The sequence below is a fragment of the Molothrus aeneus genome, chromosome 5, assembly GCF_037042795.1.
Source record: "Molothrus aeneus isolate 106 chromosome 5, BPBGC_Maene_1.0, whole genome shotgun sequence".
Taxonomy (NCBI): domain Eukaryota; kingdom Metazoa; phylum Chordata; class Aves; order Passeriformes; family Icteridae; genus Molothrus; species Molothrus aeneus.
The window spans coordinates 19,597,238-19,621,764 of record NC_089650.1 but is presented as its reverse complement, the minus strand read 5'-3'; the positions used below and the strand labels follow the sequence as shown (position 1 = coordinate 19,621,764).

Sequence of the window (24,527 nt, the reverse complement as noted above, 5' to 3'; positions counted from 1 at the left end):
AGCCCAGAGTCTTGGGGGTAGTCCCACCTTTGCACCCATCTGTTGGTGGGTGCGCTGCGGATCTCTGTCTGTCCCCATTAGGGTTTATGTGCGTGCTTCGTTATTTGTGTGGATTTGCAGGTGCTTCACCCAAGGGGCATCCCCCCTCCTGAGGGGCGTGGGCTGAGGAGCCCTGAACAGTGTGGGGCCTTCCCGATGGACCCCCGCTTGGCATCCGCTGCCAGCGCCATGGGACCCAGCACTCTCGTTTGATCATCCCCATGCGGGGCCACCCTGCTGCGGGGGGCTGCCATGGGTGGGCTGTGCTCATTCTGAGGAGAAACCTTCAGGGGGGTCGCGGCCCCCAAAACCGAGCCCGTGTGTACCTGCCCCGCTTGCCGGAGCTGAGGGACGGCGGCGGGGAAGGCGTCGGGAGCGGCGGCGGTTGCGCCTTTAACGGCAGGCGGAGGAGGAGGCGGAGGAGGAGGAGGGCCGGGGCTTCGTTGGGTGACATCAGTGGGTTTGGCTCCGGGGCTCAATGGAAACTGGGTGAGCGCCGGGCTGTGCCGAGCACACGCCGGCTGGAGGGGACGGCGAGCGGGCGGGAGGCGGCAGGCAGCGCCGCGCCGCGCCGAGCCGAGCGAAGGAGGGACGCGCCGGGCACGGCCGCCACCAGCCCTCCCCAATCCTCCGTCATCCTCCCCGCCGCGGCCGCCTGGCCCCCTGACAGCCGGCGGAGCAGCATCCCCACACGGCCCCCTTCCCGTCAGGGTGGGTATGGGGGGCGCCCGCCCGCATCTTGGGGCGCAAACCCCGGGGGAAAGGCGGCCCCTCCGGCTCTTTGTGTGCGCGGAGGGAGGGGGAGGGGGCGGGGGAGGGGAGGGCAGGGCGCGATGCGCCGGGCCGGGGGGGCGCGGGGGACAAAAGCCCCTTTGTGGGGGCGCGGGGAGGGGGTCGCCCCCTCCGCCACCGGCAGACTTTTGGGGGGGGGTTCCCCTTTCTCCCCTTTCTCCGCCTGCCGGGGCCCTGCCTGGCTGCCGGCGGGGCCGGGCGGGGAGGGGGGTGCCGTGTGCTCTCGGCGGGGGTCTGCGGGGCTCCGGTGGGGGGCCGCCCCCCGGGGGATCGAGCCCCCCACTCCTTCCGTTCGCTGATGCTCCTGGCCTCCCTCCCCGGCCCCCCTCATCGCCTCTTTCGGGGGAGAAGCGGTGTCTGCGTTTGGGGGGACTGTGGGGTCGATGTTTCCTCTTGTGGGGGGCGGTAGGGGCGGGGGTCAATGGCCGAGGCCGGTTGCGAGTGGGGGGACGAGGAGAAGTTCAGCGCCGTTCCCGGGGGTGGCAGCTTTTTGTTACCTACCCGGAAAAATAACAGCCCGGGTACGGCTGTCTTCGCGTAGTGTTTGCCTGTAGGGGGTGGGGGTGTAAGGGACACATTTATTATTATATTTTATGGTGTGTGTCCCCCCTTTCCTGTTTTCCTGTTGTGGCTATTTCTTCCTCAAATGTAGTTCAAATGCTCTGTGCTTGGGGTTTCTTTTCTCCCCCCATCTTATTTGCTGATCTCCTTTCTGTAAGTGTCTAAGGGTCCGGAGGGGATTGGTGTTTTGCATTTCAATCAAAATGTATTTTTTTCTCTTTTTTCCTTCACATTTTTAAGCCAGTTCAAATTACTGTTTTCCCAGCCTATCCTTTTTCCCCTTCAGACAACACCATCCCCCCCCCCCCCCCCCAAAAAAAAAAAAAAAAAAAGCCGTGTAAAGCCTTAATATGGTCTATGGGTAGAACAGCCCCCACTCCCTACACTTCCACTGAAAGCCGGAGCAATGCTGGGATCGGCAGCCTCCATTATGGAGCCGAGGGTTTGGTTTTGTATGGCTTTTGCTAGACAGGGCATCTTCTCATTCCCGACCCCCTCGGGTGGGACAGAGGTGTCCCTCCTGTCCCCCAGCCCCTCTTGATGGTTCCCCCCCACCTCCCCCCGCGATGGTCCCTGCATCGTTGGTCGCCATCGTTGCTGGCACAGCAATGTGATATCAACTCTTATCGTGTGTTTATATAATGGCCTTTGTGCCTGTACGTGGGTATTTTATATTATATAAAAGGGGCTGGTGCAAAATGGTGTGTGTGGGGAAGCAGTGCTGGCGGCTGGATAGTATTATTATTTTTTTGAGGCTGTGTAGTATTGGATATTCACGTATGCAAACGCTCATGCAGAGCACACTCTCGCTCTGAGGTTGTATGTGTGTTAATCCCTTATGGAAAACTAAATGGTTTAACTAAATGATTGCCCTGCAGCCCCTGGGAATGCTGCCTTGGCTGTAGAGTGCAGGAAGGGTGTCAGGGCTGGGGGGGGGGTTAAGGCTGGAGAGGGGGGGTGGGAAGGAGGGATGGCTTTTTAAATATTACATGTATAAATAATACATAGAGGGGTGATACAGATTTCACATATAAGAATATATATTTTGTGGGTACAATTTTTTTCCTTGTAACAGTAGACCTGAGGATGAGAAGATAAAAGGCGGAAGCTGTAGATGGTGGTGGGGGTACATGTGTGAAATAGAAGCAAATGGGATAGATGTTTGAACTCCTGGAGCAGTTGTTGAGGGGGTGGGATGTGTGTGTCCTGCCCTCTTACCAGGAATCCAGGCTCTTGCTCTCTGGCTAACTTCAGCCCAGGTTTTCTACTCACACTTGTGTATGTATGTGTGTTGGGGGGGAGATAAGGCAAAATGACAGCTGTGCGAGACCATGATTTTTTTTTACTCCATTATCCTGCTTCCCGCTTCCACCCCCGCGCCCCGGAGCATTTTTTAGATTCCCCTTTGGAGCCTGTTGCTTAATCAGCTACAAGGGCTGCTACCTCGTTGTGTGAGAATCCCTTCTTAACCTGGCTCCTGCCTGTCCCAGAAGGGTGGGTCTGAATTTAGGTTTGGGACTGTGGTGTTGCAGAGCGGTACCTGCTGCATCCCAGTGCGGCACAGACTCTCCCCCCGGGACCTCTTGCCCAGTCTCTGCTTGGCTGTGCTCACCCCAGCTGGGAATTGGACTCAAGTGGAGGTGTTTGGGGTTCCCAGGCCTGGGTAAACACTCCATGAAGGAAGGAGGATCGAGAGCTGTCTTCTTGACAGTGGTGTGACGGGTTCCCGGGGACACAGACCTTTGATCGTTTATTGGAGTAGGAGTGTCAGCAAGTCAGATGTATGTTAATGTGGTTATACAGAACAGCAGGCAGCGGATAAAAATCATGTCTGTTTGCTGCGCCCTCACCCAGGTACGCCTGCCTCCTGGTTCAGTTCCCAAGGCTCTGCCTACATTCCTGGTAGTAAGAAAGTCAGAAATAGCCACAGGGTTTTGTAGACTTCAGATGCCCAGAAACCCACATGCATAAGCAAATGCTAGGTGAGGGGACTCCACCTCTGAGTGTTTTGTGTGTGGTTTCTGGTGACTGGAGCTCTGCTTTCAGGGTTCACAATGTCCCCTGAATGCCTTGATAGGATTATTTCCCTGTACATCTCCGCAGCCTGTCCATTCTTCTTTCTGTAATCCCATCTCCTGGGGCAGAAGAAGCAGCTCTGGGTTTATAGTATGCTCAGAATCCTTTGGCTGGGATTATTTTTTTGTATTTCTGCTCACAAGGCCATTTCTCCTTTATTTCCTTCAGTGATGCTTCCTTCCCACCAAGCTCCAGCAAGGGAAAGTTCCTCGCTCCCACTTGTAAAAACATGAATCATTCCTCACCTTTCCTGTCCCCAACAGGCTCTGTGTCTGCATTTTGTACGCTAATAATGTGGCATTGCATAAATTAGGACTGTGGCAAATCCCTCTAAAAGGAGACACATTGTCTGTCTCAGGAAGAGATGTGGTTCCTAGAATAAGTTGGTGGCCATAGAAGAGGCAAGGGAAAGGGGGCTGTTAAGATGGGAACTGCTGGAGCTGTGTTTGGCCAAGGTCTTTGCAGCAGAAGTTGAGGTTGGCAAAGAGAACAAAACTCTGTGGCTGTGGTTCTTCCACCTAGTTGGTTTTCTGTGGAAGGTGAATAGGCTGAGCCTGGGCATGTTGATGGGGTATATCAGGTCAAAGGGTTAGCTAATCATCTCAAGTAAAGAGATGAGGAAAGGCCTGAACTACTCAAAGCAAACAGCTGGCACACCTAGGTAGGCAGGAGAGTTGGAGAGGCTCAGGTAGACCAAAGGAGGTGGTGATCACATCAGCAGATGCGTGTGGAGGTGAGCAAGGGGTGTTCTAGCCAGGGTTCAGTTCAGTGAGACGTCTCCTCCCTGTCCCCTGTCCTGGCCCCCGCCTAGGAGAGATAGAGTCGCTTTCTCCTGGCAGTCTGTCTGTCCCTCACAGCCCTTGAGTCCTGTGCTTCACCACCACCACCACCGAGGTGTTGGAGTAGGGCTGGGTCAGAGGGAAACTCCTCACAGGGTTTATTACGCCTGACACTTCTGGTGTCTCACAAGGTACTTCTGTCCCAATGCCAAGTGCTGTAAGGTACAAGAAGCAGGACCTGTTTACAGTAGTGTGGCGTGATCATGCAGTGAAACCTTCTTAGAAGGGTTTTCCTGAACCCCTTCCTAGTCTCTAAGCAAAAAGGTGGGGAAGAGGTCCAATCATGCTTCATTCTAATAATGGGAACATGGGAAAAACATGCTTGAGGGTGTTTTGTTCCTGCAGTGTTTCTTGTTCATGTTGTCCCTGGAAGTTTAGGAGATCAGGAGAGGTGATAGAAGCCATGTAAAAAGTGAAGTATTTAAAGATTTAAAACTACTCAGCCTCTGGGTGAAGTGGGGAGGTCTCTTCTGCAGTCTTACATGATTCACTTCCTGTTTCTGCTCTGACACTGCTCTTTGTGTCTCTTTTCTTAGCACGACTGAACCATGGAGCTTCGAGTGGGAAACAAATATCGGCTGGGCAGAAAGATTGGCAGTGGTTCATTTGGAGACATTTACCTAGGTGAGTGTGAGAGTCTGTCTCAAGGTTGGTTTTCTCAATTGCATCATTGTTTTGGGGTTATTTTTCTTGCGTGTTGGTATTTGTGGGCACCATGTAAGGTTGGAAGGGGTGAACAAGAGAAGAAACTGATGGAATACTGCTGGTAGCAGTATTCTCATGGCAAAGAAAGGGGGATGAGCTCAGCTTTGCATTACCACATACTGAAGACACAGTGGTGGTTGATCAGACTGATTTCGATTTGGACTGTTTGGGGCATATTTGTCATACACCCTATTCCAGCATTGTCACTTCCCTTTCTTGAGCTTGGGTGTGTGTGGGTTTAAACTCTGTTCACAGAGCTTGTGGTGGAAAGGGAGTAAATAGCTATTCCTTCAAGGATAGAAGGAATACAGTTTTGGGAAGACTGATAGTGGAAGAGGTGGTCCAGGACCTGTAAGAGAAAGGTCTGAGACAGGAGGTGTAAAACAGGTCAGAGAGCCTGGAAGTCCCAGGGCTCAGATCTGTTAGATCTGTAATGGGATTTAGAATTAATGTCTGGAATGACCTGAGCTGGAAGCTCAGTGGACAGAGCCCATGAGGTGCTGGGTTTCCTGTTACCACAGCAGATCACTTGGGTAGAAGTTCTTCCAAGCCAGTGTGCTGATGTGTAGATATATTCCCTGATGCTTGCCTGCTCATGTTTTCATTGGCTCAAACCATGTGGGGCCAGAGTGGCGAGACTACCCAGCGGCCTGCCCAGTCCCTCCATGAGGGCTGGCGTTACCTGTCTCTGGTTCTCACCACTACCTGTTGTACTGTGCTCCTGCAGGCCAGCAGAAGGGCTGCCCTCTGCTTTGGTGTCTGCACCCTTTGGGTACTTGCAGGTGGTCGTCATGTGCTCCTTGACTATTAATTTGTTCAGTTGAATTGTATTTTGCTTCCCAGTACATCCACCACTGCTCACTTTTGCTGGTCCTTCAATTTTTTCTAGTTTCTTCATCTGCTGGGCAGCTTGGAGCCAACACTGCTTTTGAGGTGTGGCATTTCCAGTGCCTGGCAGTGGAGGACTACCCTCGAGTGATCTGTAATGTGATGCCTCTGCATAGGCTGCTTTGGGTCTCCTTGGCTTTCCCCATCACCAGCACGATCAGGTTTCAGAATTGGGCTTAATGCACTGTCAGCTGTATCGTAGGAGAGCTCTTCTAGGATCTCCAACATCTTCCCATCCCTCCCCAAATCCCTTTTGTTGAATACCTCTAGTTCAGATTACGTTTTCCTGTGATTGTAAATCACCGTCTATTTTCAACCTCTGGTTTTTATCTCCAGTTCCCTCTTGCTTTATTATTCTCTCTTGATTGGTGTTGGCAGCCCCTCTTGATTAAGTGTCCTGTGGGAATCATCAGTAACAGGCTTTGTTGCCACCTTTATCCAGAACGTGAACAAAGATGATAAATAATGGATCTGGGATCCCAGTTCCACCGTGTGCTGCCTTTACTGCAGCCTGTTCCTGTGTCCTGCTCCTCTGTGGCCCTCCAACCAGTTAGTGTCTTGGGTGACAGTGCTTTTAATTCCCAGGTGCTAGGATTCAAGGGTGATAGCTCAGACACAGCATTTTCCACCTATGCTAGGGCTTGAAGCATTCCAGACCCTCTCTAGGACAGTGTAAATTGTCAGGATCTTGCTAAACATCTGGGGTATATGTGGGGAGAGAGAGGAGGTACTGGATGGAAAGGCCTGATCCTGTATTGCTCTGTACCATGTAACAGGTCATCCACCTGTGCAAATCGGGTATGGAAAATAGCCCCTGGTGAGGGGGTTGTGCCTGCCTTGCCTGTCACCAAACACAGGAAGCCCAGTGCCCCAGTGTGGTGAGCACAGCAGGATTCAACCAGGTTACTTGAATGCAGTATCAAAGCCCTTGTGATGTTCCTTGAGGTGCAAGCCAGCATGTTTTGAAGCAGTGATAGCGAGACTTGGTGGAGCCTGGGTGACTCCCCAGCCTGGAGGGATTGGGCATGTAGTCTGTGGTGGTGCGTCTGGAGGACGCTGGTGCTCGTGCTGTGCTCTCACGGCCTGCTCTGCAGACAGAAGGACTCATTCACCAGGACTTCTCTCCTGCACCAGCTCCACCTCACAGCTCTCTCCTTTGATAATGGTGCGGACACACAGCAGGGCTTGTCTGTCTCTGAGGATTGGCAGGGGCTGTATGGTTTATCCTCAGCTTCTCTTTTTCAGGGTGTTACTGCCTTCACCTGCTCTGTAGGTGAAGAGCACCAGTGGGTGCTGAGTGCTGTCCTCTTTGGGGTTTGTTTTAGGTTTTTTGTCTGTCAAAAGGAAACTTGGATTTTTACATGGGTAGACACAAAGAATGGACTGTGTTAATCCTTAGCTGGATCTTGAAGCACATCCCTTCCATGCCCTACTTTGAGGGGTACGTGTGCTAGGTGGCATATTCTCCCCCCCCATTGGTTTGAGAGGGTGGAAAATGAGATCAGGCTGCCCATGGGCCTTGGCTAGCCCATTTACCTCTAGAAATTCTCGCTTAGAAGAGCAAAACCCAATTTGCAGAGGAATTGCCGAGACCTTTGGGCCGCTGGAGGGGGAGGTGCTTTGTCAGAGGTGCTGGCCAAGAGGCAGGGCAGGGTTGCTGGACATGTAGGAATCGTTTGGCCGGGATGCACACTGGTGGTGGAGAGGAGCTGGGCAGACAAAGCATGCTGGGACCTGAGCTGGCTGGGGACAGTTCCTGGTGGCAGGCTCCTCCCTTGCTGGGAGGGGAGTGCCTTCCCTTTGTTTCCTGGCTTGTTAACTCTCTCTCGCCCTATCTGCCTTCATCCATCTGTTCCCAGCCCTCCATTCTTCCCTCGGCAGGCTGTGGAGAGGGGCACAGGCGGTGGCGAGTGCGGGGCCTCTGCCTGTTGCCCCTGATGCTCCGGGAGGGCGGTGTTTATTGTATCAGACATGCAGTCAGGATTCCACTCTGAAAAGATCCTGTTCAGCCGGTGACATCCTCTGTCCCCGGGGCCCCGTTTCAAAGAGCTTGTGATGAATGAGTTGAATTTGTGCAGCCCCCACAGCGGAGCGAGACTGGGGGAGGATGTTAGGAATTATCCCCCATCCTACAGTCAGTCTCTCGAGTGGCTGAAGCTAGCAGACTCTGCTGCATTTGTCTGAAACACGGTGCTTTCCAGTCTGTAAAGAGAGCACAGAACTGTTGCTTTTGTACTTGTAGCTTTAAAAAAGATGGTGGTCGAAGCATGGAACAAAGGATCAGAAAGACTCCTGCCCTTAAATTCCCTCCTTGCTAGTGGTGGTCTCGATCTCGGTGGATCTCTAGCCAAGAAATGGTACAGGGAGCAGCTTGTAGGTATGATGAGGTTTGGAGAGGAACAAGCCTAAAGAGTTCAGACAGTGACCCCCTGACCAAAGAATAGGTCAGATTGGTCCAGAGAAGGACCACAATAATGATTAGAGGGATGAAGCACCTCTATTGTGACGAAAGTCTGAGAGAATTGAGATTGTTCAGCCTTGGAGAAGAGAAGGCTTTGGGGTGACCTAGTTCCAGCCTTCCTTCCCTGAAGGAAGCCTACAAGAAAGACTGGGAGAGACTTTTTGCAAGGGCACATAGTGGTAGGACAAGGGGAATGAATTTAAACTGAAAAAGGTTTAGATAAGATATTAAGAAGAAATTCTTTGCTATGAGGGTGGTGAGAGACTGGAAAAGGTACCCCAGAGAAGTTCTGGATGCCCCATCCCTAGAAGTGTTCAAGGCCAGGTTGGATGGGGCTCTGAGCAATCTGGTCTAGTGAAAGGTGTCCCTCATGGCATGGGTGTTGGAATTAGGTGATTTTTAAGGTCTCTTCCAACCCAAACCATCCTCTACTTGTGCTCTTCTAGGCCACAGGGTTCTTTCTTCTCTCTCTAAGTAACAGCTGTGTTTGGGCTATGAAGAGTGGGGCTGAAGGCCATCTGGGCATCTGAATTGCATCATCACATTTTGAGAAATCTGAGTCTTCTTGATGCCTACCCCTGCTTTCCCTTTTCCAGCTTTATGTGCCCGCAGATAACACTCCCTACCTGCAGACAGCCCAGTCATGGATGCATCTCCATGTTTCTCAACACCCAGGGTAATGTGGAGATGAAAACTTATTCATGTTTCCATTGTTCATGTTCTGGGAATCTGGTTCATTCAAAATGCTAATGCCGCAAAAAGTCAGAGACACTCATCATTGCTTGTGTGTCAGAAAATGTCTTGGGAGAGGGAAAAATTCTCCCTGGGGAGCAGACAAGGGAGCTGCTTCAGAGGATTTGGAGGAAAGTCTTCACAAAGGCAGGGGAAAGAAACAAGGCAAGGAAGTGCTCTTAGGTTTTTTGGATGTCCTGGGTGTTTCCATGCTAGATGAGGGCTGGTGGTTGAACACTAATTTAAAAGGTGGAAGGATACTAGTCCCTTTTCTTACTCTTTTCCTACTTGCACCTGCCTGGTGCTTTTAAGAATGGTCCTCTGGTGGAGTGAAGGGAATGTATGGACTTGTTTTTCTGGCCGCCACTTTTTAAGTGGAAAATGCCAGCATCTTTTCAAAAGTAAGCATTGGACAAATGTTTCTGCCTCTCAGGATGGCTTTCCCCCTTTCCCTTCTCCTGGATCCTGCGTTAAAATCTGTATTAAATTAATCCCATTGCTCCTCCTTCCCCTCCCTCAGAGCACCCTAAATAATTCCTCTCCCTCCTTAGTGTTTACAGCCTTCAAATATTTGTAGACTGTTGTCATGTCCCATTCTTCCTCCCCACCCTTCTTAGTTGTATCTCTTGTCTATGTTACATATTTAGCTCTTTTAATCTTCCTTAGTAAATCAATCCCTTTAGGCCCCGATCGTTTTTGTTGCTCTCTTACAAATTCCTAGCAGCTTGTCTGTCTCAACCCAGCACTGCAGCATCCAGATCATGTGTTTTTGCTAGCAGGCAGCTCTTGGCTAACTTTGTGTACAAGCCAGAACTCTTCAGCTGGAGATGGATCTCTTTTGGATCCATGGGGGGAAGCAATCCAGTTGTGTGAATATTTCCTTCTTTTCTTTGGTCCCTGGCTGTGTAGGCGGCATGTGAAAGAGGATAAATGAAGAGATTTATCTGCAGCTTGTCCTTGTGGACTCTCAAAGTCTTATCACAGAGTTCAGGAGGCACAAATTAGCCAGACCTACCAAAACTAGCTATGGGATATCTGCAAAACATCACCTTTGACTCTAGCTCATGTTTGGCACGCATGTTCTGGAGAAGTTTATTTTATGACAGTGTTCATAAGCTGCTTGTGATCAGGGCTGCTCTCTGATTTGTGTTTAAGTGCAATTTCTGATAGTCCAGATACAAGGAAGGGCTTGTCAGAGTGTGTGAAGCGGGCATGGCGGGGGAGGAGAAAAGCAAGTCTTGAGTGTCATTCCCGTGACCTGTGTACAGATATTCCCTCTTTCCATTTTAGGGTGATGTGAAACATCTGGAATCCTTTCAGCTAGTACAAGAAAAGGAGCAGCCTGTTCCTTCTTTGACAGTGCACTTTGGGACCACAGTGCTGGCTTTTGCAGCTGGCAGCTCAGTTGTTTTCAGAGAGAAGCGTGTGGGGTGGTGCTTTAGTGTCATTGCAAAGTATCTAGCAATGCCTTCGACAAAGGTGTCCAGGCAGCTTAATTCAGGACTGGATTCACTTATTTTTTCATGCTTCTAATTTGTGATACAGCAAATGTTTCTGTGTTGGCAAAAGATAAAGGTATTAGTTAAACCCTCAGGAGAGGGAGAAGCTGGGGATTTAGAAATTGTCTGTATTGAGCAGGTCAGTGCTGTGGAGAAAACAGAGAGAGCTGACATGTTAGTAATGTCTCCTCCTGAACTAATTGGCTGTGTTGAAATGATGTAACTGAGGTAACCAGTAATTTTTCTGAGGAAGACATACTCCGTATCACTGCCTGAGGGCTGCTTGGGTTCAGGGGCTAGGTTTATGATCAGAGGGAGCTACAACTTCCACTCGGTTTAGGTACTATTGATATGTGCAGATTGACCTTCCAAAGTCAGTCACTTTTTGAGATAACAAGGCAGTTCACGTGTAGGATTGTTGTTCTAGACTGACTTCAGGATCAGACCAGGTGTCCTATTCATGTGCTTCTCTCTGGGCTTGCATTTACAAATGGCAGTGCTGGAAACCGTATGAAGTTGAAGTGGCTGAATCTCATTTCTGTCATAGAGAATAAATTTCAGGGCAAATCTTAAGGTCTTGGCATCTTTACAGGCCTTGTTAAAAGTGTTTAACTTCAGTAGACGCTTGTGCAATCTTCATTTCACTCTCATTCCTATGCAGGAGCCAATATTGCAACTGGTGAAGAGGTGGCCATCAAACTGGAATGTGTCAAAACCAAGCATCCCCAGCTCCACATTGAAAGCAAGTTCTACAAGATGATGCAGGGAGGAGGTGAGATGGGAAGGAAAGGATGGGGCCGGGGGAGTGGTTGGAGAAGGAAATTATTCTGGAGGGCTTTAGAAAAGAAATGATTTGGTGTTACACATGATCTTCTCAGCAGGGGGTTCAACATCTATTCTTTCTGTTCCCTGGGCTAAATCTTTTTCTTTCCCCAGTGGGTATCCCCTCCATTAAGTGGTGTGGAGCAGAGGGGGACTACAATGTGATGGTGATGGAACTCTTGGGGCCCAGCCTGGAAGATCTCTTCAACTTCTGTTCCCGCAAATTTAGTCTCAAGACAGTTCTGCTGCTGGCAGACCAGATGGTAAGTTTCCTCTGAAGCATTTGTGCCTACTCTCCTTTTCCATGCCTTTTCCCCCCACACACTCCCTTCCCATCCCCTCTGCTTGAGAACTGCTGTATCTGAGGCTTTCTTCATTTAGCACAAGTGGCTGCCAGGTTTCTATTTCTTGATGAAGTTGCGGGCCTGGAACCTAGGCACTGGTGGCATTTCCTTATCTCTATCCCTCCTTCCTTTGCCTGCTGCTCGCCTCGCGTTAGTGTTGCACACATAGATACCTTTGCCTGCCTGATGAATTATTGGCACCTATGTTAATTCCCCTGCTCATGCCCTGGGTTCAAGACCCTTCACTTTTCTGGACAGACCTGTTCTGTTCCTGGCTCAGCTAAGTTCAAAAGTTAGAGCTGTCAATGCTGAAGCTCAGAATTTTAGTCCCTGTAGACTTGCTTCCCATCTTTCCTTGTGATGTTAATGGTGACCTTCCCAGAGTGAGGACTGGGCTGGTGAGCAGGGTTAAATTCCATCTCCAGATTCTGCAGCATCCAGAGGGTGTCATTTCCTTGGCTGTCATCACTGATACTCAATGCAAAGTGTCCTTTTCTTGCTCTGACGGGCCAGTGTCTTGGACAGGGTACTATTTTTAACAGATGCTGTTAAAATAAGTTTGTTTCTTACTTGTCTCACTGTTTGTTTATTTATTTATCTATCCCTCCTCCAGATCAGCCGTATTGAGTACATTCATTCCAAGAACTTCATCCATCGGGATGTGAAGCCAGACAACTTCCTTATGGGCCTTGGCAAAAAGGGCAACCTAGTATACATCATTGATTTTGGTTTGGCCAAGAAGTACCGGGATGCCCGGACCCACCAGCACATCCCTTATCGGGAAAACAAGAACCTGACTGGCACAGCCCGTTATGCCTCTATCAACACCCACCTGGGAATTGGTGAGCCTGCTTGCTGCTGCCTCTTGGTGGGCCTTTCCAGGGGAGGTGGTATGTCCCCAGAAGGAGAGGGTTGGGTTCTTTGCCTGACTCCGCTGCTGACCTGCCTTGAGATAGTGGGCAAATAACTTAAATGCTACACCTGTGTTATTTCTGCTGCTGTGGTGGCACTCTGAGCTCCTGAAGACAGAAATCATCTCCTGATCTGTGTGTGTGCACTGCTCAGTGCAGGGGGCCCTGTTGAGCATGAAGGCTGTGACCTCCCTGACTCTGCTCCTACTAAATCTGCCTTTGCACAATTTTTGCAGGCTGATTAGATGTGTAAAGGAGACATTCACAAGCACTGAGCCTTTAGGAATATGTGCAGTTGAAACCTGTCTTTTTGACTGCTGAGTGCCTTGGTTAGTGATTGTTCTGTAGCTGTCAGAGCTGGAAGATAGAGGCCCACTGCAATATGGTGTTACCCACCACTGAGGATGGGGATGTGCTGGAAATATACAAGAAGCTGAAATGAGGGGAGGCTTCCAGCTTCTGAACACCTCTGTTCTGTGATTGAGGCTTGGCTGTCACAGGCCTTCAGAATATATGCGTGTCTGTGAACTACACTAACCCAGTGAGGCAATTTCAGGGAAGTAGGGTTCTGCCCTTAACGTGTGTGGTTAGTACTGAAGGGATGAAACTAGGCTGGAAAAGAGTGCTGAGTGTTCAGCCAGGTCTTACACTGGTGATGACCATCATCCCAGGTTTTGTAAAGGCCTTGTGCAGGTTAGTACCCACCAACTTAAACCTCCTGAAGTCACCCAAACCCTTGTCCTGGGAGTCAGCCCCTGGTGGCTGTGAGGACCATATCTGAAAACCTCTTGCAGTTTTCTCTTCTATTCTCTGCCCAAAAACTTTCCAGCATTTGACCTCCTTTCTCTGCTAAATTTAAGCTAAACTTTGTTCACAGTGTGAGGCTTCCTTAGTTACTGTAGGGTCCATTTGGAACAGGCTGACTTGGTTCTGCTATTGACTGGCAACTCTTAAGGAACAGAAACACTGAAGTTGTCCTGCCTGTTGGACCCAGGGAAGTATCTGCTGTGCTTGCAGATTGTTTATATCTCTGGGAGGCCCTTCTTCTCAAGTGTATAACCTAACCTGGGAATTTGAAAATCAGAGCAAGGCACTCAAACCTTTTAAACTAACAGCTTTTACAGGATTTCATGTCCTCATTCTTCCTGCATTCTCCCCTCTTGCAGATATTTCTCAGATATCTGAAGTCAATACTTGGCCTGCAGAAAATAAAACAATTTTTCCCACTGTCTTCCTTGCTTAATACTATATAACTTTAGATTAAGAATGCTTTATTTATATCAAAATGGGGAGTGTTGTGTATTGAGAGTGGGCTGTAATCTCCTGACCTCTTCCATGTTATAAAAATAGTTCTTGTAGAGCTTTCTGAGTTGGCCTTCTGTATTTTGGCTTGACCTGCATATATATAACTGACTCTCCATTGAATTCTCAGTCAAGATTTCCACAGCCATGGTAACTGCCACAAGGAGACATGCACAAAATAATTCTCACTACTATGTCTGTCGATTCTTTTGTGTGTGCCTGCTCTGCTTGAACTGATCACAAGAGGCTAAATATCTGCTTGTGGCTTTTGAACGACTTCATTATTCATTCCACCCCAACTTAGCCCTTTACTACTGCTGCTTGGCTTGTGTGTCAGGATGAGCAAACAATGTCTAAACAGTAATCCAAGGGCAAATTGCATATGCCACGGGTCTGAGTGCAGCCGCCGCTCTCTCCGTGCCCTTTGATTGGGGAGAGTCTGGGTGTGAGTTGCTCTGTGCAACAGGTCTCGGGTGTATTATCTCCACGTTGCCGATAGTTGCCCTGAACGGCATAAAGGTTACATGACTTGCCTGGAGGAAAGGGGGTGGGGGTGTTTAGGTTTCAGCTGGAGTTCCTGTTTCTCAAGACCTTGCCACAGGGTATATGACAGAGATATTTATGAGTTAGCAGCATTGCCATGGGAACCATCACTCAGAATTTTTTGACTTTTCAGAGAGTATATTCTCTGTCTTAATGTTAACGTTAATGTGGTCTAGGGAGAGAGAAGGAACCAGGTGCCGGGGTATTTGTGTGACGGGAATAGCAAATGAATAAGTGCCTTTATTTGAATTTGCAAGCTAAGGGTTGGGCATTCCGATGTCTGGAGGAAACACATTCTTTTCCTGGTGACTGGGGAAAAAAGTAGGAGGCAAAACTGGGGAGGGTTCCACAGCTGGAGACTTGCCGTTGGGGGAGTCATTGGACTGTGCAGGCTTCAGTTCACGCATTCCAGTCAATTTTCACATGCTCTAGGGATGAGAGTCCCTTGCACCACTGTAGCCTGTAACGTCTGAAATAGATGCCGGGGGTGCCCATGAGACAGTCTTGGGAGAAATCTGATGGTCTCTGTCTGGGTGACAGAGGGGTGGGGGGGCAGTGCCTTCCCAGATGAACGTCCTAGATGGTATCGGTGTAGGCTGTGCAGATCATAAGGCCTCCTGCTCATCCTGCCCTCTGTCACCCATTCCAGATTCTTGCGTGTTTTTAAAGGCTGTTGCCATGCAGTGAGGAGAGAAAGGGGAACTCTAGTCCAGCATGTGCAAGATCAGATCTGAGTATGTAATCAGGAAAACATTGCTTGGTTAAGCCTGCCTGCAGCTGGGCTGGCTCCAGGGAAGACAGCTGATTTCTAGGGAGTTCTGCATGGGAGCAGCATCACTTCGGTAGGATCAGAGTGGAGGAAAACACTCTTTGGACAGGGGGACCAGGAGACAGTTTAGGCTGTAAAGAAACACGTTTTGTCATGAGCTTTGTGTCCAAGGCAACCAGTCCTCAGTCTTCGGTCTTTGCCCAAGCATGTCTTGTCCTGTCCTGCCACTCACCGCTGACTTGGCTTCTGAGGACCCTGCTTTGGGAAGGGAGTGAAGGTGTGGGCTGGCTGGGGGTGGGAGGAAACTGTGGGTTGGGTTTGGGAGGTCATGCTAGGTTGTGTGGGAAGGCGACCTTGTGTTTTCTATTGGAAGGGCTTTTGGGAAGGAGGATGAATGTCTTAAGGAAAATACATTTTTCATAAAATTGGTTTTCAAAAAAAAACCCATTGTAGGAGAGCTAAGATAAAATGGAGAGAGGAAGTATAGTGTGGTATCACAGGTCGTGACTATAATCCTGCTTCTGCACTGACTTGCTCAGCGGATGCATTCACGTCACTTGTATTTTTCTTTCTCTTTTCAAACTCAAAGGTGAGATCTTACTTTTTTCCTGCTGCCCAGAGATGCTGTGAGAGTTAGTCACTGATTGTCAGGTTTCTAAAAGTGGAAAGTAGTAACACTAAATAACGTTTCATTGGTGTGTAAAGTTTTATTTCTAACTCTTTGCTGTTTAATGTTATCTAGTGTCCTGACCCTGCAAAAATAGTAATTAAAATTTGGGAGGTGTGTAATAGTAACTGAAGATGAAACAAAGAAACGGGAAGTAGGAACTGTTGTCCTTTACCCTCCTCCAAGGTTTAATTCAGGATCTGGTACATAGGGTTACAGGAAACAGACTGCTACAATGTTTTGAGGTAGCTGCCCAACTGTGGCCCGTCTCTTGGTACTTGAGCTCATCACGGGTATGAGTCTCACTGAAGTTGTTTGAGTGGGCTGCAGTGACCACACGTAAGTGAGGTGCTAAACATCAGGAGTGCAGTGCAGTCAAACACTTATTGTTCAGCATTTTAATAATTAGGTGTTGTGCTTGCAGTTGTTTTTCCTTGATCATATTGCTGTGTTAAGACACAGTTAAGGTGTGTTTGTATGCACCTAATGGATACTAGTTAGCTTCCCAGTTTGGTTTTTGACCCCTCTCATTGCCTTTAGTGAGGGCTCATAGCATCCTGCACTGACTTCAGGCTCCCTAATCTCAAGTCTCTAATTCTGGCCTTCCCTAAAGTGCTAGGACTGTGACCAGGCATCTGTTTGCAGAATGTATCCGGTTCTGGATGGCATTGGTGGCTGTGCTCAAAAGTGCTGTGCTTCACACAAGTGGAGGTGTGTTATTCAGCCTGCCCTAAGCAGTTTGGAGTTCAAGCAGGATTTTGGAGGCGACATCCTGATTTATTCCTGAAAGGCTGATTTGCTTGTTCAGTAGGTTTCTCTGGTTCCTGCCCTGCCTTTCCCTACTCCTCTGAGGGGAACCACCACGCTCTAGTCAAGCAGCCACAGCTAGAGGTGATAAAGCTTCAGCATGGATATGTCAAGGGCTGGCAAGACTGCAGGACTGAGGTTATCCTTGTCTCCTGTGCTTTCAAGCCCTGGGTGTGTGTTCTGACTCCATTTCCACATGCCTCCTGTCTAAGGATGTAGGTCATTAGCCAATATTGTTTAGTTTTGTTTATTTGATATGCATGGTGAATAATCACAGCCCTCTGAGAGTACACGTATCCCAACCTTAGGCTAAATGCAAAACTGGGTTTCTTTTCTCTGTTCCTGTCATTGCATCTAAGTATCTCCCAGACAGTCATGTAATTATCTTTGGCAGTAGCCTGATAAGATTAGGAAGTATTAGCCCCTTTAAAGTGGGCAACTTGAGACAGTAAGTTAGTGAGGTCAAAAAATGCTGTCATTTCTGCATGCTCAAAGTAAGACACTTTGGGAATCTGCAGGGCTGCTTTCTCCTCTACTGTCTTGGAATGCGGCATTTTTGTGGTGTTTCATGTGTTTTGACCCAAATGATCTCTCCTATCAGTTATGAGACCGTCCTGTCCTTCTGCAACCACAGTACTTTTTTCCCCCCTCAACAGTTTTAACTTGCCTAGCCCTGAGTTCTCAAAACAACTAGGAGGTTGTGAGAGAGATTCACAAGGAAGGAGCCTTGTGACCCACAGCTTGTGTTGTTACATGAGGATATGTGTATCTGTGACCTGCTACAGCTACTCTTTTGTCATGATTCAGCTCAGCTAACTGAGAACTGAAAACAGAGATAGCTGTAGTGACCTACTGGCCTTTGAATGGGGCAGGTGGTAGCATGTATCTGATACTGACAGCTCACAGACTGGTATATAATCTGCAACATCTTCCAGGATGTGGCACTGAATCCAGCAAAATGTGCTGTAGTAAATTAATCTAATAGATGGAGCTCTTTAGTCTTTCCTCTATCCCTATGCTCTCCCTTAAGCCATATTTTGCCTTCTTGTTATCTGTTTCAGTTGTTCTTCTGGAGATGTAAAGTACTTTCTCCAAAGTGTTTATTTTATTTGGGAGGGAAACAAGAACAAGACAATCTTGGCAAGATTTACAGATGAATTTGCAAGCAATGTTGGAGGAGTTGGGAGGAGTTAACCAGGCAATATTTGAAGTTGTTGAGATTCTGCATCAAATCCTTCTTGAGCTAGCTTTAAACTTTAAAATGGCTTGGCTATTCCAGAGAACAAGGTCAATGTGAAATGTTGAGGGCTTTTTTTGTGAGCCAGTTTATTTTGTTTTATAAGTAAGCATCTAAATATAGGTCCTTCCAATGGCATCTTATGGGCAACCCTTGGTCTAAGTAGAGTTGGTAGTGATGCCAGTTACACAGTCATTCCTCATTTGGAGGGGAATTTTTTCTTCAAAGTGTGCCCCTTTCCTCCACAGCTTGAAAAATGTCACCAAACTGGAAAGGCATCTTTGCACATTACATGTTAGGCTTCTACCATCAACAAAGTTGTTTACTACAAGAAGGGGTCCCTAGTTCCTTGTTTCTGCCCTGCTTAAAGACTGTCAGCAGTTTAATTAGAAGATGTGTTTGAAAGGGCTGTGTTGGACTTACCTCTGTTAGCTTTGTCTATCTGTGACTACCTCTGTCATGACTAATCCCTGGACTGAAGAATCATTCTGGGTCGGGAAGTGTAGGTGCCCTTCCTCTGGGACTGGGAAGAGCAAAGTAGGCAGGGTTGCTGCAGCAGTTCTTGAGATGTGAAATTCTTGTGTGAATTAGGGTTTGTCCAAGTGAGGAGGTAGTCAGAGTCATTAGTTATGAAGTGGGTTGGGCTGTATGGGGAGAGGAGCACCTTAACTCTTGTAGTATGACCATCATCACAGGAATTTGCTATGGAATGTCTTCTACAAGTTTGTCTATCTATAGAAACCTACCAGAAAAGTGAGAGGGTTGGTTTTTCCGTTCAGTGTTCACCGCCAGAGCTATGTGATTGCCAAAGCAGTTTTGTTTGCTGCTCACTCCTTGCCCCTTTGTAACTTCTCACAGAACAAAGTCGCCGTGATGACCTGGAGAGCCTTGGTTATGTGCTCATGTATTTCAACCTGGGCTCGCTGCCCTGGCAGGGCCTCAAGGCTGCCACCAAGCGCCAAAAGTACGAGAGGATCAGCGAGAAAAAGATGTCAACGCCCATCGAGGTGCTCTGCAAAGGGTACCCTTGTAAGTGCTCTCATCTTGATGGCTGTCTTGTCTGCTGCTTGGCTTGTTCACCTGCTGAAAACCCCTGGAATCCTGAATCCTAAAGAGCAGTGCCGATGCCCCAGACCAGGACGTGCTGCTGACATGGGTGATGAGAAGGATAACAGAGTGGTCGTGGTACAGTTTGGGTTCTGAAGTGGGAAGTGTGTTTTTGTGGACAGTCAAACCTTACATTAGTAAGGGCATGGGAGTGCTGAGAGGGGGGATCTTCAGGATCTGGTGAGCATTTTAAAGGAGGAGGGTGGGCATTGAGCTGAGAACATATGCTGCTGATGATGAATTTTTACTGTTAATTGGGGAGTCCCTGGAATAACCACGCCATAAAGTGGCAAATGCAGTTCTTTGTAAGTAAACATGGAGTAATGAATGTGAGAACAGAGAGAAGTCTTGGTCCTCAGGTCACATGCACAATAGTAGGCTCTGGCTGACCAGTGCCACTCACCAATGAGCTATTCTGTGAAAACATCAGCTTTGTGCTCGGTGGCTGCTGAGGAAAGGGAGCATTAGGAATTACTAGGAAAGGATCCCAAACAGTGTGCATAAACCCATGGCCCACTTGCTCCTTGCATGCACTGTGTAGGTCTGGTCCATCCCTCTGTTTCACAAAGGATATGGTATAACTGAGGAAAGGGCCAAAAGCGTGACCAGAGGTGAGCTGATTTCTGTCCAAGTAATGAGTCTGCTGGAAAAAGAGGTGGATAGAGAGATGGTAGAAGTCTTCTCTCTGGCTATGCCTACAGAAGTTTGGATGGGAGCTGATTATTTGGTAGCCCCAGTTTTTGTATTGGAAGAGAAACAATGCTGGTTTCTGCCAGCTTTAAAACAAAAGGATGTGGTTCTTCACACAGCCAGTGTGGAGACCTGTGGAACTCCTTCCCAGAAGATGTTGTGGATACTTAAATCTTACAGGACTTGGAGGAGAGACGGGACAAGTATGTGGAAGAGAGATCGTGTGAGGATTACTAAAGAGTTAGGAACTACATCCAGATCAGGAGGTTCCTGGAGCTGAAAGTAGGTGATGGGCTAATGTCAGTGGAAGTGTCAGATGTGTCTGCCCCACTCTTTCTCCTCTCATCTACTTCTGACCACTGTTTACAACTGGCTACTGAGCTAGGAGGACTTCTGTTCAGAGTTGAACTTCCCAAAACTCGTCTCCAGCTCTTCTTTAGGCCTGCCTTCCTTCAGCAGGCACTGTGACTTGCTAGGTCTTGCTTGGAGAAGCCGACAGACAGAGATGCATAACATTTTCTCTGGTAAAAAGAGAGATGGGGTCCTTTTGGTGGCCAAAACAGTGCCACCAGCAGGCTCAGTCTGTGTTACACAGCTCTGTGTTTGTGCTGTCCTGGTCCAGCAAGCCGCTGCCAAAGGGCTGCAGCAGCTCCATGGTGGGAGCAGAGAGGTTGGATGGCAAACCACAGCCATCAGCTGTTCTCTGCTCTTTCCAGCTGAGTTCTCAACATACCTCAACTTCTGCCGTTCACTGAGGTTTGACGATAAACCTGACTACTCGTACCTGCGGCAACTCTTCCGCAACCTCTTCCACCGCCAAGGCTTCTCCTATGACTACGTCTTTGACTGGAACATGCTTAAATTTGTGAGTGTGTTTGGCAAAAGGGCTGGACCAGGGTTGGTTTGTATCATGGAGATGGGGGAGGAAGATTGGAAACTGCCTGCTGTCTGTGCTTAGCCCTGGTGAGCAGCCTGAGCAAAGGGACCAGGCAGAGTGAAAAAGAGGCAGAGTTGTTTGGTGTATAACTAACTGGGGGCATAGTTACTGTGGTATTAGTGAGTGTGTCTGATGGAGCACTTGTGTCAGTAAATGTATAGCTAGAGGTAGGTAGAGATAGTTTTTCGGGAGAGAGCTATATTTGTAGCTGGGACACAGAGGTGGATTGTAATAACAGCTGTAGTTCATATGCTTTCTTATCTGTTTTGTTTTGGAATAGAATGAGGTCCCTTCTTGGTGCAATGGAAGGTGGTGGGGGAAGTTTTGGGGATGGAGCTCCACTTCCTCGGCATGATGGAGCAATATGTGTTTTTTCTCCGGGGCTGCTGCTGTCTCTCCTGCCTGATAGCCATGTGTGGTGTGGGGGTTTCTCTACTCAGGGAGCAGCCCGGAACCCTGAGGATATGGATCGGGAGCGGCGAGAGCACGAGCGGGAGGAGAGGATGGGGCAGCTCCGAGGGTCAGCCACACGAGCACTGCCCCCTGGCCCACCTGCCGGAGCCACTGCCAACCGTCTCCGCAATGTCACCGAGCCCATGGCCTCCACCCCCACCTCCCGAATCCAGCAGTCCGGTGAGGGGGGTGGGAGAGCTGGGGGAGGGTGCCACCCCTGTTGTTGGCTGGAAACCAAAGCTATTGACTGATATTCTTGTCTCGACATTTCTCTGCCCCAACAGGCAACACGTCCCCCAGAGCAATCTCAAGAGTGGACAGGGAGCGGAAGGTCAGCATGAGGTTACACCGAGGAGCTCCTGCCAATGTCTCCTCATCTGACCTCACAGGGCGGCAAGAAGTGTCACGGATTTCAGCATCACAGGTGAGTTCCTGCTGCAGTGTTCCTGGCCTTGGCCTGGATGTCCCAGGTCTACAGGCCCCAGAGCAGTTTTTGCCTGATTTGCTGGAGCCGACATAAGCTGGAAGCTTCTGGTGTGGTGAGGGGAGTGGTACTGAGTTACACCCTTGCTCTTCTGTTATGTATTTTCTGGAGGCCATGCTGAGTACTGCCATTTTAGCTCTCTGCTTTGCTTGGAGTAAGCCTTCATTTTGCTGTCTTCCAGACCACAGTGGTTTGGAGAAGCAAAGCAGTAAACTCTTGAGAGGGAGGGTGTTCTGAGAGAAACATGCAGCCTCTCTGTTTTGGAGCCTTTTCTGCTTTATTTTTCCTCTCCAGCCCTTAGCAACTCTTCCTTTTCTTTTGTAGACAAGTGTGCCATTTGATCACCTTGGGAAGTGAGGAGCAATTGCCACTGGACCAGTGTTTGCTTAGGTGAGCCTGTACTCATGCTTGGGAAACCCTGAGGAGGGAATTGCTGGGAAAAAAAAAGCCTTAAGTTAAAACTTCGTTGTTATGGGGGATTAGTATATTTCCTTTCCTTTCACCTTACTTTGAGATGTCTTTTGGCTTCAGAGGGAAGAATAAGGTTGGCTGCCAAAACTTTGGGGGAACAGATTGTCTTAGGTGTAAAGGTAGCTTCCAGTTCTCCACGAGGATAGGAAGGGTGGAGAAGGTGCTGGCTGGGGAGCCATTTCGTTACTTCCTCATGAATGCTTTTCTGGCAGTGTGACAGTGTTGGGGTGGAGGGTGCTGAGCAGGTAATCAAGTGTGCAAGACTTTGTACAGCAACTGAGTGCCTCTTGTAGAGGAAACGACAGTAGCTGGGCAAGGTAACTCTGAGGGGAGGCAGGAGTGTAGAAGAAAGGGCTGATTTGATTTATTACACTCCAGCTGGCAATGGAAGTGCTGGGAAGAGCCTTTACTCCTAACATCTCTTGCCTTTTTCTCTCTTTTGAATTCTCTTTTTAGTGTCTTCACTGTATTTTTCTTTTAAAAAACAAAAAACCCAAAAAACAAACAAAAACCTTAAAAAAAAAAGACAAAAAAAAAAAAAAAAACAAACAAAAAAACCCAACAGAATTTCTTTTTGCCAACGATGAGGAGTGGAGCTGTGCCCCCGCGCTGGTGTGAGCCATTTCCAGAGGGCCGCCTGTCCCTGGCGTGAGCGCCTCCAAGGAGCTGCGACGACGTGGGAGCTGCGTGGGAGCACCTGCGCTGCTCCCAGCCCCATCCCGCTGCCCCACTGGCTACCCTCAGTTCCCTCTCCTGACTCTCTGCTCCTGGTTTTGAGTTCTCTCTCTTTTTTTTCCTTCTTCTTGGCTATCCTCTCCTGCTTTAATTTTTCTTTTTAATATTGTTTTCAAATCATATGGTTTCTAGCCGTATAAATTTAAACTTTGCTCTCCTTTTTTTCTGAGGGCAGGGGTTGGCGGTGGGTGGGTGAGTTATTTTTTTGGGTCTTTTTTGTTTTGTTCTTTTCAGGAGCCTTGTGGGCCAGGAGGGAATCAGATTCCAGCCACACTTGATGGTAGAAGTCTGATTTTTATTATTATAACAGAATTTATTTTCTCAAGCATTAAACACATTTTAAGCTGTGAGGGGGAATTGTGGCAACAGCCTAATCATTGACTCGGGCTTCCTTTCCTTGGGTGGCTTCTCTGCGGTTTCCTTTTTGGCTGTTGGGAGAAGTGCCAGCCTTCCCTGATCCAAGTGGTCCTCACACACCGAGGGATCTCTTTGGAGAGGCACCTGGTCCCACAGAGGATGGGATTGTTGGAGCTGACATACAGGGAGAAATATACTTCTCATCCCTGCAGTGGGGTCTTTTTTTTTTTTGTCTGGCTGTGCGTGTTTTTCTATTTTTATTTTTTAATTAAAACTTGTTTTAATTCCTGCGGAGAGAGTGTGGGACTTGAGGAGAAGAGAGGGGTGCACAGAAACTGGAGTTTGGAGTTTTTCAGAGCGATGGTTCTTGCTCTCTCCTCATGCGACCCCAAGTAAGACCCACCAATACATGCACAATCCCCTCCTGCCCTCTCCCACCCGTCTCCCCCCCCTTTTCCCCCCCACTTTAGTTGTTTTTTAATATAATTTAGGAATACTCAAGCTGCTTTGTGGCACTTGGGGCTTTGAAACACAATGATCACCACTGCGACCTATGGCCTGTAGCAGACACACTGTCACTGTAGTGTGGAGCCGATGGGTTGTTGGCAGGGCGGGGAGGGTGGGGTTAGTCTTTGTTTTGTTTGTTTTTACCCTTTCTATTTAACACTTTATTTTTCCTCCCTGTTTTTTTCCTAATTTATTTACCCCTCTTACTGTCTCTCTCTTTTTTTTAATTAAAGAGCAAAACTTTTTATTACTTTGTAATTTAAAAAAACAAAAAAAAACCTGAAGAACTTTGGGGGGGATTTTGTACTTTTTTCCTGTGTAAATATTGGACTTTTTTGAGCTTTATCGTGGTTGTTAATTTGAAGTAATAAAGTAGAAAATGATAAAGTGATGCCAGCATCTGTCATTTCTTCCTTTAATGGCCCTGGCATCTTTGCTGGGAGTCATATCTTACACAAGGAGGCATGGTCTTGCAGCTGAACCTGTTTCTGAATTCCAGGAACAAGTTTGATCAGAATTACTGGAAAAAAAGGCACAGGACTGGAGTGCCTAAAAATAAACCAGAGCTGATCTCTGCAGTTGCAGCCTTGGAACAGGCGAGAGTTATGTGAAATCTGATTCAGGATCTCTTGGTTCCTGGATATGAGCCTCTGGCATCCCATGTGTCTGGCCTTGAGGAGGAGAAAGGGATGGGCCTTTCCACGCCATTGGCTTTGGGTGTGCGCTGGCTTCCACAGAGGTGGACCCCGGATTTTGTTGTTTTTGCTTTCTTCAAACTTAAGTCCTGAAGGA

At 48.4% G+C, this 24,527-nt stretch overlaps 1 protein-coding gene across 1 annotated transcript; it reads left to right on the top strand.

Annotated features, from left to right (window-relative positions):
• The first annotated feature begins 537 nt into the window (after nucleotides 1-537).
• CSNK1E (casein kinase 1 epsilon) lies at nucleotides 538-24,126 on the top strand. The gene is made up of 11 exons (XM_066549700.1): nucleotides 538-750; nucleotides 4,844-4,931; nucleotides 11,254-11,364; nucleotides 11,529-11,677; nucleotides 12,372-12,600; nucleotides 18,853-19,023; nucleotides 20,508-20,656; nucleotides 21,169-21,361; nucleotides 21,466-21,605; nucleotides 21,990-22,055; nucleotides 22,593-24,126. Exons 2-10 carry the CDS (start codon nucleotides 4,856-4,858, stop codon nucleotides 22,020-22,022), a joined length of 1,251 nt encoding a protein of 416 aa, XP_066405797.1. The 5' UTR covers nucleotides 538-750; nucleotides 4,844-4,855; the 3' UTR covers nucleotides 22,023-22,055; nucleotides 22,593-24,126.
• The last annotated feature ends 401 nt before the right edge of the window (nucleotides 24,127-24,527 follow it).